The sequence below is a fragment of the Rhinoraja longicauda genome, chromosome 20 (genome assembly GCF_053455715.1).
Source record: "Rhinoraja longicauda isolate Sanriku21f chromosome 20, sRhiLon1.1, whole genome shotgun sequence".
NCBI lineage: Eukaryota > Metazoa > Chordata > Chondrichthyes > Rajiformes > Arhynchobatidae > Rhinoraja > Rhinoraja longicauda.
The window spans coordinates 18,962,585-18,979,891 of NC_135972.1; the positions used below are offsets into that span (position 1 = coordinate 18,962,585).

Sequence of the window (17,307 nt, forward strand, 5' to 3'; positions counted from 1 at the left end):
CCACGGCTACCGCAGGTTCCCTGGTACCCATCCACCCCATGCCAACTCCACCTGACAACAGCTGGGCACTACCCGCTGCCTCTCCGCCCATCCCCTCCCCCGAGGGACCTCCCACTTCAGGGCTCTTCCTGAATTACGTACGGGTTTAACAGGCTGGGTGCGAATCTGTGCACGTTTGTCTTCCCACCCCCACTGCCCAGGCTCGGAGAGGGGGGGTGCAGGTGCCTCTGGCCACAGGGCTACGTGCCCCTGTACCCACTGGATGGGACCTGCAGACTTGTTAGTGGAGGCTCTGGGGTGGAGTGTTGAGGGGCAGGGGGATACCTGGCACTGATTTGGGGGCAATAACTCCCTGATATTAAGACATTCTCCTGACCAGACCTTCCCCTGTGACCTCTCTCTGAAGTCCCATGGAGCAGGTCATGGTTTGTGTCTCGTTACAGTGGCGATGTTGATCCAAGTTGGCACCCAAGCCATGTGAGTATTTGTGGGCGTGTTACAGAAGTGGATCTGCAATCAATCACACACAACAATCATCCAACACTTTTAAAATCTTTACTCCTGCAGCAACATTTCTCACGAAACATTATTCCCTTTATCATGTATCGTGTACATTGTGGAAGGCTCGATTGTAATCATGTAATTTCTTTCTGCCACAAAAGCTTTTCACTGTACCTCGGTACAAGTGACAATAAACTAAACTAACACAAATCTTTGCCACGTTTCACCAGCTGTCAGATGTGACTTCTCCAGTACCGCAGAGCGAGACGTGATCTCAACCATTCCCCCCTCCCCAAACTAATTGTCTGTTGGATTGGATCTACCACAATCTGGAGGAATACGTTTGTGGATTAAAGGGCGGCACAGTGGTAGAGTTGCTGCCCTAAAGCACTTACAGCACCAGAGACCCGGGTTCGATCCCGTCTACAGGTGTTTGTAAGTCAGATAGAGTTCTAAGGGCTAGGGATATGGGGAGAAGGCAGGCACAGGTTACTGATTGTGGATGATCAGCCGTGATCGCAATGAATGGCGGTGCTGGCTCGAAGGGCCAAACGGCCTCCTCCTGCACCTATTTTCTATGTTTCAATGATTCTTAATTTCCTGGTTTAGTTATTATATCTTTGATGATAATTAGCTCAGCGCTTGAAATAGTTTCACGTTAAAGGACTTAACGAGCAGCTTTTATCACTGCATTGGCTGGTGCCAGGGTGCCAGGGTTAGTGGCTCTTGGACGTGTGCAGTCCATGTGCAGCTGAGCCGACGCACATGGATGGCTGGGATGGGATTTGCCGCAGTGATTACAGTTAAATGTTCCCCAGCTGTGCGCCGTCACAGCTGGAATCAGATTAACGCAAATAAAATGTTCCTCAAAAGTGCCTCACGGTTCCAATCTGAGTAGAGGCACCAAGTGCTGGAGTAACTTAGCGGGTCAGGCGGCATCTGTGGAGGGAAGGAATGGGTGACGTTTCAGGCGGGGACCCTTCTTCAGACTGAGACTGGTTGGTGCCACGGACGGGCCGGGTGACTCATCTGCCTCCACCAGCCAAGACCTAGACACATCCGGTCACTGCCCGGCCACGGTGGCCTCTGTGTGCTCACCGCCGTGGCCTGACCACGTCTTCATTTGCTGCACGGTTGAGCGGTGCTTTACATGGTAGCCACTGTGAGTGACCGGTGGCCGGCAGTGACCGGCTGACCAGTGACTGGCTGGTCGGGCATGATGGTGAGTGACCTGGTAACCCGCTGACTGGTGAAGCTAATGACCGGTGACCGTGAGCGAGTGACTGCGTAACTGCAGCAGATGTTGCAGCTCGGGGCCCGGCCAATGTCCAGCTGCATCGGCCGCAGGGCCGGTTGGTGAGTGGGCTGTGCGTATTTGAGGGAGTGGTGGATGAAGAGGGTGGGTGGGCAGTCAGGGGTTGCAGGGGGCTTGGAGACACTCCGCCCCCCCCCAGCCTCCCTCTCCCATTAAACTTTGCCCACCCTGACCTGTGCCCTCTCCCCCTGCAGCTGTGCGGCTGTGGGCTGCTGGGTGTGGGCATATGGCTCTCGGCCACGCAGGGCAACTTTGCCACTCTGGCGCCCAGCCTGCCCGCGCTCTCCGCCGCCAACCTGGTCATCGCCACGGGAACCATCGTCATGGTGGTCGGCTTCCTTGGCTGTCTCGGTGCCATCAAGGAAAACAAGTCCCTGCTCCTCAGTGTAAGTGACCGGTGGGGGGAGGGCGGAGGGGGGTGGGGAAGAGGGGTGGGCGATGGTGTGGGGAGAGTGTACAGGGGTGGGTGGGGAGGGAGGGTGAGTAAGGGGGGAGGGGGAAAGGGCTAGGTGAGGTGAGGGGAGAGGGCTGGGGGATGATTGGGAATATGGTGGGGTGTGGGAGAAGGGTGGGGATGAGCCGGAGCAGGCCGGGGATTGACCGACACTGTGGCCCGTGTGTGTGGATGCCTGTCTCCCCAGTGACAGCTTCTCTGTCCTCTGTTGCAGTTCTTCATCATCCTGCTGACCATTTTTCTGATGGAGCTGATCCTGGTGATCCTGTTTTTTGTCTACAGGACGGAGGTAGGTCCCAGTTCACCCCCACCTCTCTACACCCCTCCACCCCCCCACCCCTCCTCCCCCCCCCCCCCCCCCCCCATCCTCGCCCCTCGCCTCCTCCCCCCGTTTCCATGCTGTATCACTAAACTAAAGTGTATGAAATGCTGGCATACATGCACGTAAGTAAACCGTTCAGGATGGGTCAGTTTGTTCTGACCTTTTACTCTGCCGTTTACTCTGCTGATTTTTCTGGCGGGTGTAAGCAGCGCTGTTGGCCGAGGCAGTGATGTAACCGCTGTGGTTCTGGGACGGAGCTGTTTCTGCCGCTCCTCTATGATGGGCTTTGAGTTTCCCAGCTGCCGGCTCTGGTGGGAACATGAACCAGTTCTGTGGCACTGATTTCCCACCGGAACTACCGCCCGTCCACCTGTCAGCCGGGCCGGTGTGAGTCATTGGGCGGCAGGTCGGAGGGCGCTGTGTGTTCGGCTGGAGCAGGTGCTGGACGCGAGAGTGGAGGGGTGGCAATCTGCCACCGCAGGCTGCCGCGCCGCACCGACCATCTTGCCATCTTCAGCATCAATAAGCTTTCCGTCCCATTACCTCACTTAATCCACGGAGCATTCCAGAAGCAGGCTTTCAGCAGAACTGGTGCACGGCCCACCACGGTGGGACCCCAGCGGGCCACCGAATGCCTGATGGGAAAGGTTCAGGTCCTGGCAGTGGGAGCTTCAACGATGGCAAGGCTGATGTATAATTATAGCACACATTATTATTTCCCCATGCTGAATGGACTTCATAGAATCATAAAATGCAGCACAGAAATAGGTGCCGTTGATCTTGATCATGCCAACCAAGATGCATTATACTAGTCACATTTGCCCACGTTTGGCCCATATCCCTATAGATCTTTCCGATCCACCACACACTGTCCAAGTATCTTTTAAATGCTGTAATTGTACCTGCCTCAACACCCCCACCCCCTTCCATACATTTAGCACCCACTGTCTGAAGAAATTGCCTCTCGGGTCACATTTACATTTCTCTCCTCTCACCTTTGAACCTGTGCCCTCTAATTCTAGCCTCTCCAGCCCTCGGGAACACCATCGTCCTTTCCAGGCCATACCTGGGTTGCCAATGGCAACTAATGGACACCACTACATTAGAACGAGCTCCAGTATTATTAATTTCAAAATTACACACAGCCACTGGCTTTCCATTTCGAGCAAGATCATAGATTCATAGAATTACACAGCACCAACACACGCCCTCCGGCCCGTCTCGTCTGCCCATTACTTGCCTTCCTGTGCGATTCCAATTTGCCTGCGTTTGGCCCATGTCCCTCTAAACCTTTCCTATCCATGTAGCTGTCCATGTCTTTCAAATAGTATTGTACCAGCCTCAACTACCTCCTCTGGCAGCTCACCCCATACACCCACCACACTCCGTGTGAAGAATTGCCCATCAGGTTCCTATTAAATCTTGCCCCTCTCACCTGAAAGTCACACCCTCATTTCTTGATTCCCCTACCCTGGGGGAAAAACCCCGTCACTGTCCACTTTGTCACTGCCCTTTGGGGATTTATAAACCTCAATCAGCACCCCCCCCCCCCCCCCCCAACCTCCACCCCCATCCGCCCCACCCCCGGCCACCTTCAATGCAGGGAAACTGTAACTCGAGCCCTACAGCCCAGTCAGCATGACCTGCCCGAAGGTGGCCATTGTTGCCCGGTCTGCTTCCCTGGGCTGTCGTCTGCACTGGTGGCCGGGCGGGGCCGCGCGGGGAAAGCCGTACCTGCAGTTGTGCACGAATCCCCTTTCCCGTTCTAAGCCCCAGGCAGTGTGGATTGACAAAGGAAAATATTGCTTTAAATCCTTGGGAATTGTAAACAGCCGAAGGCCATCTTTGCCTGAGTGGGTGTGGAGTCTGCAGGAGCAGTTCGAGGCTGTCCGTGTAATCGGGGACTGAGATCAGCTCCACCGCATTCAGCAGATGGTGGCGGCTAATCACCAGTGATTACGGATCAGCTCTCCTGGCCAGAGCCTGTGACCTTCTCCCCACTGCCCGCAGTGCGGTAATCAGACACAACACGTCTCCCTCAGCACACGTCTCCCTCAGCTCCATCCTCCTCTCCCCGGGCTCCCTCCCTCCCTGCTCCTCTCCCCTCCCTCCCTCCCCCCTCCTCCCCCGGGTTCCCTCCCTCCCTCCTCCTCTCCTCGGGCTCCCTCCCTCCCTCCTCCTCTCCTCGGGCTCCCTCCCTCCCTCCTCCTCCCCTTGAGCTCCCTTCCTCCCTCCTCCTCTCCTCGAGCTCCCTCCCTCCCTCCTCCTCTCCTCGGGATCCCTCCCTCCTCCTCTCCCCTCCCTCCCTCCTCTCCCCTCCCTCCCTCCCTCCTCCTCTCCCCTCCCTCCCTCCCTCCTCCTCTCCCCTCCCTCCCTCCCTCCTCCTCTCCCCTCCCTCCCTCCCTCCTCCTCCCCTCGGGCTCCCTCCCTCCCTCCTCCTCCCCTCGGGCTCCCTCCCTCCCTCCTCCTCACCCCGGGTTCTCTCCCTCCCTCCTCCTCCCCTCAGGCTCCCTCCCTCCCTTCTCCTCCCCGGAGCTTCCTCCCCCTCCCTCCATCCTCCTCCCCCCGGGCTCTCTCCATGGGACCCACAGTAATTGGACACAACATCTCCCGAAATTCTCTCCACGGAGCCTCCCGTTTATTTCAATTTATAGGTACAGCATGGAAACAGGACATTCGGCCCACCGAGTCCACCGCGACCAGCGATCACCCCGTGCACCAATTCTGTCCGACATGCACTAGGGACAATTTACAGAAGCCAATTAACCTAAAAACCTGCACGTCTTTGGAGCGTGGGAGGAAACCGGAGCACCCAGAGAAAACCCACGCGGTCACAGGGAGAACGTACAAACTTCATACAATAAGTTGTAGGAGCAAAATTAGGCCATTCAGCCCATCGTTTACTTCGCCATTCAACAATGGCTGATCTATCTTTCCCTCTCAACCCCATTCTCCTGCCTTCTCCCCATAACCCCTGACACCCACACTAATAAGGAATCTATCAATCTCCACCTTAAAAATATCCATTGACAGGCCTCCATAGACTTCTGTGGCAATGAATTCCACAGATTCGCCACCCTCTGACTAAAGAAATTCCTCCTCATCTCCCCTCTAAAAATGCATCCTTTTATTCTGAGGCTTCTGGTCCTAGACTCTCCCACTAGTGGAAATATCCTCTCCACATCCATTCTATCCAGGCCTTTCATTATTTGGTAAGTTTCAATGAGGTGCCCCACTCATCCTTCTAAACTCTAGTGAGCGTAGGCCCAGTGCCATCAAACGCACATCATACGTTAACCCAACCATCTCTGGGATCATTCTCGTAAACCTGCTCTGCACTTCCTTCCTCAGATATGGGGCCCAAAACTGCTCACGCTACCACAAACGCAGTCTGACCAGTGCCTTATAAAAAGCCTCAGCATTACATCCTTTATTTTGTATTCTAGCCCTCTCAAAATATATGCTAACATTGCATTCGCCTTCCTTACTACAGATTTGACTCGCAAATTATCTTTTTGGGAATCCTGTACCAGCACTCCCAAGTCCCTTTGCACCATCGTTTTCTGGATTCTCTCCCCATTCAGAAAATAGTCTACGCCTTTATTCCTACTATCAAAACACATGACTGCACACTTTGCTACACTATATTCCATCTGCCACTTCTCTGCCCACTCCCCGAACCTGTCCAAATCCTTCTGCAGATCCCGGCTTTCTCTATACTACCTGCTCCTCCACCTACCTTCGTATCATCTGCAAACTTGGCCACAAAGTCTTCATTTCCCTCATCCAAATCATTAATAGACATCGTGAAGAGTAGTGGCCCCAGCACCGACCCCTGCGGAACTCCACCAGTCACTGAGAGCCAACCAGAAAAAAGCCCCCTTTATTGCCACTCTGCCATCCAGCCAAACTGCTGTCCATGCTCGTATCTTCCCTCCGATACCATGGGTTCTCATCATCTTCAGCAGCTTCACATGCTGCACCTGACCACCAGTAGTCATGATCAAACACGGGTCTCTGGCGCCGCGAGGCAGCAACTTTACCACTGTAGCTAGGCAGAAAATGCTGGAGTAACTCAGCAGACAAGCAGTATCTCTGGAGAGGAGAAATGGGCTCGAGGCCCTTCTTCAGACTGAGAGTCAGGCTAAAGGGAAACGAGAGATATAGAACAGAGAAATGAAAGATGTGTAAAAAAGTAAGGATGATCACGGAAATTGTCCTTTGTTAGCTGCAGGCTAGGTGAAAACAGGTTATACAGACAATTAAACCAGGATGCCAGTGAAATTAGTACAACGACCAGGGTTGGGGAGGGACACAGAGAGAGGGGATACAAGGGTTACTTGGTTAGAGAAATCAACATTCATACTGCTGGGTTGTAAGCTACCCAAGTGAAATATGAAGGGCTGGTCCTCCAATTTGCATTTAGCCTCACACTGACAATGGAGGAGGCCCAGGACAGAAAGGTCAGTATGGGAGGGGGAGTTAAAATGTTGCCCTCCCATTGCTCCCTCCACATCTTCCCGATCTCCCTCCATGGGCTGTCGGCTGTGGACAGGGGCTGTTCACGGTCTCTGGCCCAGATTACCATCAGTAACTTTCTCACCCTACACCATGGCTCAGTTGGCAAGGGAATGGGACCTCGTGCAGGCACTGAACACCTGCAGAGATCGTTTGGCCCATCCCGTCTCTGCTTGCCCGCTGTTGCCTGTACATCCAATGTCCTCTGCTGAAAGACATCAGTGTAGACACCCGCTCCGTGTCCGTGGTGGGAGAAGTCGTCGGGTCGTTTATTGTCATCTGCACAAGTCCAGAGAGGTACAATGAGGATCTTACGCAGCAGTATCACAGGCACATAGACACAGACACACACAAATACATACATTGTACTTGTAATTGTAAATACAAACTTTTGAAAATAAAAGATAAAACATTCGTGCAAAACACAATTAGAAACCAGTTACAGTAGTGCAAGAGGCGGTCCGTAGTGTTCCGTTGCCGGGGTGGGATTAGGGTTGTGCCGGTCGGTTCAAGAACCTGATGGTTGTAGGAAAGTAGCCGCTCCTGAACCTGGTGGTGTGGGACTTCAGACTTCTGTACGACGGTAGCAGTGAGGAGAGGGCACGGCGTGTTTTGCTGAATGTTGGTGTTGTGTCATGTGTGGGTGTCATGGTGTTGTGTGGTTGATACCATATGTTGGTGTATTGTATCATGTGTTAGTGTCACACTGTCATGTGTTGGTGCCATGTTGGTGTCGTGTGTTGATGTCATGCCGTCATATGTTTGTGTCTTGGTGTCATGTGTTGGTGTCACATGTCATATGTTGGTGTTGTCTGAATGATGTCACTGTGTTGGTGTATGTTGGTGTCACACTGTATCCTGCATTTGTGTTGTGCTGTGTATTGGTGTAACGTTGGTTTCTCACTGTAGGTGTATGTTGGTGTCATGCTGTGTCATGTGTTGTGTTGTGCCGTGTGTTGGTGTTGTGTTGTGTGTTGGTGTGTTGCGTTGGTTTCTCACTGTGTTGCTGTATGTTGGTGTCATGCTGTGATGTTGTGTTGTGCCGTGTGTTGTTGTGTTGTGCCTTGTGTTGGTGTTGTGCCGTGTGTTGTTGTGTTGTGCCGTGTGTTGTGTTGTGCCTTGTGTTGGTGTTGTGCTATGTCATGTGTTGTGTTGTGCCGTGTGTTGTGTTGTGTTGGTGTTGCGCTGTGTCATGTGTTGTTGTGTTGTGCCGTGTGTTGGTGTTGTGTTGTACAGTGTGTTGGTATGGTGTTGTGCCGTGTGTTGTTGTGTTGTGCCGTGTGTTGGTGTTGTGTTGTACAGTGTGTTGGTATGGTGTTGTGCCGTGTGTTGGTGTTGTGTTGTGCCGTGTGTTGTTGTGTTGTGCCGTGTGTTGGTGTTGTGTTGTGCCGTGTGTTGTTGTGTTGTGCCGTGTGTTGTTGTGGTGTGCCGTGTGTTGATGTTGTGTTGTGCCGTGTGTTGGTCTTGTGTTGTGCCGTGGGCCTGTCCCTGACCCCTGCGGTTTGTGCGGTGACAGTCGGCCTGCGCCTGTTGCTGAAGGTTTCTGCTGTCTTCAGGTGGCAGACTATGCCCGGGAGGACCTGAAGGCTGGGCTGTATTTGTATGGCACTGAGGGCAACATCGGACTCACCAATGCCTGGAACATCATTCAGACCGAGGTAGGAGGCAGATTCCAGGAGATTCACCGGTCCCACCCCCCTCTTCACCCGCCACAGGCTCTGACCTCTCCCGCTGCCCCACTGCGGTTCCATCTGGCCCCTGTATCATCACGGGGAGAGGGCTGAGAGCCGGCTCCTGGCACTGATACGGGTGGATGTCCAGGGGCCGAATGGCCTAGTCCCTGCATTCATCAACACCGACTATTCACCGCACGCATCCATTTCACTTCCCAAAATGTTACTCTGTTCACTTGCTGCGATTTGAAGTCCATTGCCCAATTTTCCATCTTTTCTCCTAAATCTCTCCTCAAATCCGCCTCCTCCCCCAACCCTGTCTAATCTAATTGATGGAAAGGGCAATATTTGATTCACTCAGTGGGATATACTTGACTCACCTCCCACTTCCCACTTCCTTCCCCCAGCTCCTCACCCCCTCCCCAGTTCACTCAGTGGGATCTACCTGACTCATCCCCCCACCTCTATCCTACCGGACGCTCTGTCACCCTCTCCCGCACCTCTGTCCCCTCCCCCTTTTATCGCCCATCTCCCCCCCCCCCCTCTCGGTCCAGCCTCCTCACTGCCCGCGCTCCTGACCCGTGTGACCGCTCTCTCCTCCTCCTCAGTACACGTGCTGTGGGGTGGACAACTCGACGGACTGGAACCGCGTCATGGGAGATAACTTTGTTCCCGACTCCTGCTGCCAGGAATACAGTCAGAATTGTGGACAGCACGACCCCAGCAAGTGGTTCAGCAAGGTAAGAGCCGAGGCTTTCCCCGGACATTCGTCCCACGGTGCTCACTGGCCGTTAGATCTGAAAAAGATCTGACTGTCTACCCCATCTATGCCTTTCATAACTTTATAACTTCAAGAGGTTTATTACTCTGTGGATAAGATGCCTGCTATTCCAAAATCATCCTGGAGTACAAACAAACATCAGTGGATATTTTTAAGGGAGAAAGATTCTTGATTAGTACAGGTGTCAGAGGTTACAGGGAGAAAACAGGAGAATGGGGTTAGGAGGAAGAGATAGATCGGCTTTGATTGAATGGCACAGTAGACTTGATCGGCCGAATGGCCTAATTCTACTATCACATGACCTTATGACCTAACCTCCGACACTTCAGACTTCTCAACCTCTCAACACTTTGGAGAAAACAATCCAAGTGTGTGAACCTCTCCTCTAATCCTGGCAGCATTCTGGTAAACAAGAACAGAACAGTGGTGCATCTGGTCTAGCTGGTCCCACGTCTTCACTGGACATTAGACCCCGTGGTGTTCACAGGTCGTCCCTCATCTTTAGGCCGTGAACTATCTCCACCTATCGCCCCGTGTCCGCGGTGACCTATCACCCCGTGTCCATGGTGACCTTTCACCCCGTGTCCATGGTGACCTATCGCCCCGTGTCCGCGGTGACCTATCGCCCCGTGTCCGCGGTGACCTATCACCCCGTGTCCACGGTGACCTTTCACCCCGTGTCCACGGTGACCTTTCACCCCGTGTCCGCGGTGACCTATCGCCCCGTGTCCGCGGTGACCTATCGCCCCGTGTCCATGGTGACCTTTCACCCCGTGTCCATGGTGACCTATCACCCCGTGTCCATGGTGACCTATCGCCCCGTGTCCGCGGTGACCTATCGCCCCGTGTCCATGGTGACCTTTCACCCCGTGTCCACGGTGACCTTTCACCCCGTGTCCATGGTGACCTTTCACCCCGTGTCCGCGGTGACCTGCCACTACCCTCTCGTTTCCAGGGCTGCTACGACAAGATCAAGGCCTTCATCGAGCAGCAGACGGTGGTTCTGGGATCCGTCGCCATGACCATCGTGGTGATCCAGGTACAGACCCTTGTTATCTACACTCATCCAAACAGTCTGTTTCCAGAGTCTAGCCTCCAGTCTGTTCTCTCAATCGAGCCATCTTGGACTACAGACCATTCCCTCTGAGTCTCACCTCCCTCTGAGACTCCAGTCTGTTCCCTGAGTCTTGTTGTCTAGACCACACACTATCCACCAGTGTCTAGCTGTCTAAACTGCTCCAGGGCACCAGGCTTGTCATGGTCTATGCAGGGAGTTTCCCCCGAAAGACTTCCGGCCCAGACCCGTCAACCTAGACCTCTGTCCTGTCACCCTACCCCTCACGGTTTCCAGTGCTCCAGACCCCTGCCTTGTCACCCCACACCGCCCGGTCCCCAATGTCTCAGACCTCTGACCTGACAGACCCCTACCACAGCCCCTCCTGCTCACTCCACCACTGGATGAGGTGCTGATCTTTGATCTCCGGCCCTGGCCCCCAATTGCTCTGATTACAAAGACCCATCGCTCTAGGTTCTGAGCACCAATCTCCAGGGAGGGGCAGAGAGATTCCCACTGACCCTCTCCCACGTGGGAGAATCCAACACTCCAGTGGTGAGACTAATGCAGACCCCGGACCGGATGGACTTCCCGCGCACGGCGTGACCTGCTGCCACCACGCAGCGGTGAACGACCTTGCCCATCCATTTCCACACTGTGGGCTGTGGACAGGGCGGCCAAGAGACAGTTCTACAGATCATGGGTGGTGGGAAGGTGATGGTGGACCGTGACTCATTCCATTTTATTTCCTTGCAGATTCTGGGAATGGCATTCTCCATGACTTTGTTTCACCAAATCTCCAAAGGTGGTAAAAAGTACAAGGTCTAGTCCTGGTGTGGGCGTGGGTCACTGCCCCACCGGCTCTTCCAGTAGCAGTCACCGCCCCTCCACACCTGACTCCTGCTGCAGCCTCTCCACCAGGGAGCATCCCTTCTCTTTTGCCAAAGAAAATTAAAGTACTAAACCCTGCCTGCTTCTGTGTGACTCGGTGACTGCAGCCGCTCTCCCACCACTGGTTCTTGACACAGTGACCCTGACCTCAACTTCTCTCCACCCCAACCCCAGCTCAGAAGTGGGTTTCTGAAGGCGCAGCTCGAAACCTCGTCGGCAAACCTGCCACCGATTCCCTTTCACTCCTCTCCTCTCCTCTCCTCTCCTGTCCTCTCGTGCCGGGAGTGGAGTGGGCCGCACTGGACCAGCGTCAGGCTCCAGGTCTGTTTCGGACGCCGCCAGGGTCCCGTCCCACAGAGGACGCTGGCAGGTTTTGTCCCCGGCGTGACGAGAGGGTGTCTCTGCCCAGCTGGCCGCTGCACACTCCCAGAGCAGAAACCAAATCGCACTTCTGTGCAAATGCATTGAAAAGGGCAGCGGGCAGGTTGGACGCTGGCCCGCAACCAGTAACTTTGACCCTGGTGGCCGAGGGTGGCCCGTTAACCCGCTCCAGTCCGAGACATCGCAAGAGTCCGGGGCACCTCCATGTGACACAGCCGCAGCCCGGAGGTCTGACCACAGCTGGCGGTCACTTTTTGCAATTAAATGAACAACTTTTTTAAAGGTAGATTAGGAAATATATCCTTTGGGAGCATTTTGTACTGTGCTAAACTTTTTATATTTTACTGCTTCACTTTCCCATGGCAAGCGCAATGTGATTTACGTGGGAGCGTGGCTGGATGCGGAGAGCGGTGAGGGTGATGGGAGGACAGTGATGAGTGTCCGTGCCGGTGGCCCTGGCTGCATCGCAGGGAGCTGACAGAGTCTTATCGGTGCTGTAGGAGTTTCTGTCCCTTTACCAACTGGTCACTGGGTTTGTCATTAACACGAAACGACTGGTGCCTCGGCAGTTCCAGGGCATAAAGCAGTCAATGCCCCTGACCTGGCACCATTCCCTCTCCTTGCGGTCACCTCACCAGCTTAAAGACTTCCTCAGCCCCTCATCTGACCTGGTCCTCCGACCCTCGTCCTTCGTCCCATGACTGTGGGGGACACTGTCCATCCCACCCCTGCAGACGGCACAGCCAAGTGACGCTGTGATCAGCTACACACAGTCAGAGTCGTACAGCATGGAAACAAGCCCTTCGGCCCAACCTGTCCATGCTGACCAAGATGCATCACCCATTAACACCCACTTGCTTCTATCTGGCCATGTCCCCTCAAACCTTTGCTATCCATGTACCCGGAGCATTGTTTAGCAAAGCGCTGTGCTGGCGTTAGTGTGAAGACTTTCCCTCCATTCCCAGCCAAGCTATTCTGGCCCACCAACACCCCTGGCCTCTCCCCGACTATGCCCACGAATATGCCACTTATCCACAGAGAGCAGGGCAAACTTAACCAGCTAATCACCACCTGATCCATCTCTCAATCAGTAAAGTGTTACATTTCCTCACCAACAGTGCTACCACCCACCAGCTGGTCACATCATCCACCGTGGCTTTGACCAGGATCACTGAGCTCCACACCCCAACTCGGCCTGGGTCCAAACACACAACAATGAGCCAGAGGTGCGGTGACATTAAGGCACAGGTTAACTGAGGCAAGGAACTCCGTAAAACAGATGTCAACATCACCAGATGTTGTCAGTCCTCAGCTAGAGAAGATGAGTGTGGTTGTTGTACATCATGTCCCAGCCCAGCACAGTGGCGCAGCAGTAGAATGGCTGCCTCATAGCGCCAGAGGCCCAGGTTCGATCCTGACTACAAGCGCTGACTGTACAGAGTTTGCGAGTTCTCCCTGTAACCACGTGGATATTCTCCAGGTGCTCCAGTTTCCTCCCACACTCCAAAGACGTGCAGGTTTGTTGGTTAATTGGATTATCTAAATTGCCCCTGCTGTGTAGGATGGAACTAGTGTACTGGGTGATCGTTAGTCGGTGCGGACTCGTTGGGCCGAAGGGCCTGTTTCCACACTGTATCGCTAAACTAAAAACTAACTGTGTCAGAACATCACTGCAGGAGGTACTGCAGCCACCTGCAGTTGCCACATCATGACCTTCCTTCTATCATGGGGTCAGTCATCAGGATAGTTGCAATGACTGTATACCTGAGCAGATGAAGGAGCCCATGGTTCGTGTTTGAGGCAGCAACATTCAGCACGGTCTGATAAATGACATTCAGCATTTGTGCCCTGACAATGCCAGGCTACGACTGGCATGGTGAAAGAGAGCTGGACAGTTAATGTCTCATCCATCGCCTGTCCCCCACCCTCAACATCCGCGGTCACCACTGAACAGAAACAGTGACCAGTGTTGGCGAGTTACCAGTGTTGGTTAGTTACCAGTGTTGGTTAGTTACCCTTGCTTATGTTAATCAGCATCTGGTGGTTAGTTGCATCTGGTTATGTTAACCAGGCAGAGCCTGTGCTGGCCTGTCACCCCTGGTTATGTTAACCAGAGTCAGGGTTCACAATGTTGTCTCCATCTCTCCAGTGTGAACGGCAGAGTCTGCAGGAATTTCCCGGTGAACACCGCTTTACTCAGAGGGGTCACTGCTGGACGTGCCAGGCACTGGTTTGGGGTAGTTTGGGCACTGACTGGCCTGTTGCCGCTCCGTTAGGAAGGTGGTGAGGGTGAGGATGTTATAGACACTTAGTATAGCTGTGTGGTAACTCAAGTTTCACTGTAGCTTAATTGGTACATGTGACAATAAACTGATTTTGAAACGTTGATCGCTGCTCTCCGCTCGCCGCTAACCGGCTGGCCACTGTTGCAGCCTTTGGCCAAAGGGTCACTCACTCCCTGCAGCCTCTGACCCTGCGTGACTTTCACTGCTCCTGTACCAGGTGGCTTCTAGCAGCAATGGGCTTACTGTTAGCATGTTTTGAATTCATTCATAATCTAAAAATGTACAAATTTGCAAAATAAAATGCTAAATTTATTTATATAGCATTTTGCTACAGTTTAATAGTTAGTTCCAAATCGAGAGCTCAAGGGGCCGGAACTCCCCCAAAGGCGTTTCTCTGCACTTTCCTTTCGGTTTTACAATCTGGGGTCGGGGCAAAGGTTTTTGATGTTTGCAGGATTTTAACTGCTGGTAATAAAGAATCTTCAGATGATTTGGACTCGAGGCCCGAAGTTTCTTTGCTGAATGTTCACTGTTTGATATCGAGGTGTGTCCGGCACGCTCGCAGTGCTCGCCCCTGTGGACTGATTTACTGTTGCGGTTTACATGAATACCTTTCATGTGTGCAGGCCTTTGCTCATCTGTGGCCACCCGCGGTGGAGTGTGGCAACATCCCAGGAGTCAGCACACGGACCCTTCAGCCGCGGGGATCACCCACACGTTCACACCGACACTTAACAACACTCATCACTGCTCCTCCTCACTGCCTCTCCCACAGAGCGTCGCTGCCGGCAGTGCGGCGCTCCCTCAGTACTGCCCCTCCCACAGCGCGGCGCTCCCTCAGTACTGCCCTTCCCACAGAGACGCTCCCTCAGTACTGCCCCTCCCACAGCGCGGCGCTCCCTCAGTGCGGCGCTCCCTCAGTACCGCACTTCCCCTCAGGCGGTGTGTTCCAGATTCCAGCCACCTCAGATGAAAATAGAACTTCATTGTCTCCCCCCAAACCTCTTGTCTTACCTGAAATCGGTGCTTTAATTTTGCACAGCGCTGCTGTGGAGGAACGTTCTCTCTCTTTCCCTCTCTCTCTCTCTCTCTCTCTCTCTCTGCACCCTATTTATGTCCCCTCGGTCTTCTCTCCCTGCACCCCGGGAAAAAACGGTCTCTCCTCATGAACGAACCCCTCCACCCAGGAACATCCTGGTGCACCCTCTCCAGTGTGAACTGAACGCACGCAACTCTCCACTTGTGGCCCGACCAGACTTTTTACAAAGGGGCGCCATAAAACTCTCTTACTGTATTAGCGTCAGCGCCGAAGGCAATTATCCTATCTGCCTTCTCCACCGCTAGATACTCCTGCTGTACCTTCCGGAATCTTCGGCCCTCCAGTTCCTCAACACTCCCAGCGCCCCGCCACATCCACGGTGTTGGTAGGAGCCAGCCTCATTAGTACTGCATCGGGCATTTAGTGGGATTAAAATCCATCTGTCATTGCTCTGCCCAAATTACCACATGATCAATATAACCAAGTTCTCCACTCATACTTCCTACAATCACACGCAAGGGTTCTGTTTCTCCTCTGCGTGGGACATTGCAAGGAATTGCTCGTCCATACAGACAGGTCTCCGGCTCTGCCTTCATGAATCTTCTTAATTACCTTCTCAAAAATCCCAATCAAATTAGTGAGGCAGGAATTCCAGTGCATAAAGACATGCTGACTATCGGTCCCTGTTTTTCCAAATGTTCATCAAATATTCCCTTCGGGAGATCTTCAATCATTTCCCTAACATTGACACAAGGCTCACTGGTTTGTGGATAACTGGTTTATCCCTGCTACTCTTCTTAAAACGTAGCTTGTGGCACCTCGCCTTATGCCCGAAGGCATCTCGTACGTCTTCCTTTTATGTCAGCTTGCTCCAAAACATCCTTGCCTCCCTCCCTAAAAATCTGCATCCAAAGTATTGATTGCAGCTGATAACTATTCATCTCAAACCTCACCCATGACCTCTGGTCCCACGCACAGATTGCTCCAATAACCCCCACTCTTTCTCTGAATATATTTATGAAATGCTTTGGGATTTTTGCTAATCCTATCGGACATACAGTCTTACACAGCACAGAAACAGACCCTTCGGTCCAACTCCTCCATGCCAACCAAGTGCTTTCGTGAGTTTGTCTCATTTGTCTGCTTTTGGCTCGTATCCCCAAAATTTATTTCGAGTCATGTACCTGTCCAAATGTCTTTCAAATGCTATTATTGCACCTGTTGTGCCGGCTAGGACTTTATTCCTTGGAGCGCAGGAGGACGAGGGATGATCTTAAAGAGACGTGTGAAATCATGAGGGGAATATATTGGGTGAATGCAGTCTTTACCTGGGGTCGGGGAACCAAGAAACAGAAAATGTCGCTCTCAGGTGAGAAGAGAAAGATTTAATAGAAACCTGAGGGTCAACCTTTTCACACACAAGTTGGCGGGTGTATGGAATTAACTGCCAGATGAGGTAGTTAAGGCAGGTACAATTGACTAGTCTGAAGAAGGGTCTCGACCTGAAACGTCACCCATTCATTCTCTCCAGAGATGATGCCTGTGCCGCTGAGTTACAACAGCTTTTTGTGCCTATCTTATAATATCTAAAAGACATTGGGATAGGTACATGGACAGGAAAGGGGTTGAGGGACATGGGCCAAACAAGGACAAAAGGGACAAACTTAGATGGTCATCATAGTCAACATGATTAAGCTGTGCCGGAGAGCCTATACATTAGGACTCTATACATTTTTCATGAAGAAACAGATCCCTCCCACATTTTGTGCATCATTCCATTTCTGTTTGACATTGGTCTCTTTATTTCACTTTGGGAATAGGTGTTCAAGGGGAAAGGGAGTTTTCAGGATTCTGGGGTTGAGGTGGAGGTTTGGGGGTTTTGGGGTGGAGGTTTGTGGGTTCTGGGGTTGAGGTGGAGTTTGGAGGTTGTGGGGTTGAGGTGGAGGTTGTGGGGTTGAGGTGGAGGTTGTGGGGTTGAGGTGGAGTTGATGTGGAGTTGAGGTGGAGGTTTGTGGGTTCTGAGGGGGTGCGCCCAGAGGCTGGTTAAGACATTGAACTTTGGGTTTGCAGTCAGACTGTGGGACCGAGGGGGT

The 17,307-nt window shown here is 53.0% G+C and overlaps 1 protein-coding gene across 2 annotated transcripts in view; it reads left to right on the forward strand.

Moving 5' to 3' along the window:
* Positions 1-14,654, forward strand: part of LOC144603608 (tetraspanin-9-like) — a 58,944-nt gene extending 44,290 nt beyond the window's left edge. For both annotated transcript variants that reach the window (XM_078417088.1, XM_078417087.1), the window contains 6 exons: positions 2,011-2,202; positions 2,485-2,559; positions 8,667-8,768; positions 9,392-9,523; positions 10,520-10,603; positions 11,375-14,654. In XM_078417088.1, coding sequence (XP_078273214.1) covers positions 2,011-2,202; positions 2,485-2,559; positions 8,667-8,768; positions 9,392-9,523; positions 10,520-10,603; positions 11,375-11,446 — 657 coding nt within the window. In that variant the 3' untranslated portion in view covers positions 11,447-14,654. The remainder of the gene's footprint in view (positions 1-2,010; positions 2,203-2,484; positions 2,560-8,666; positions 8,769-9,391; positions 9,524-10,519; positions 10,604-11,374) is intronic.
* The last annotated feature ends 2,653 nt before the right edge of the window (positions 14,655-17,307 follow it).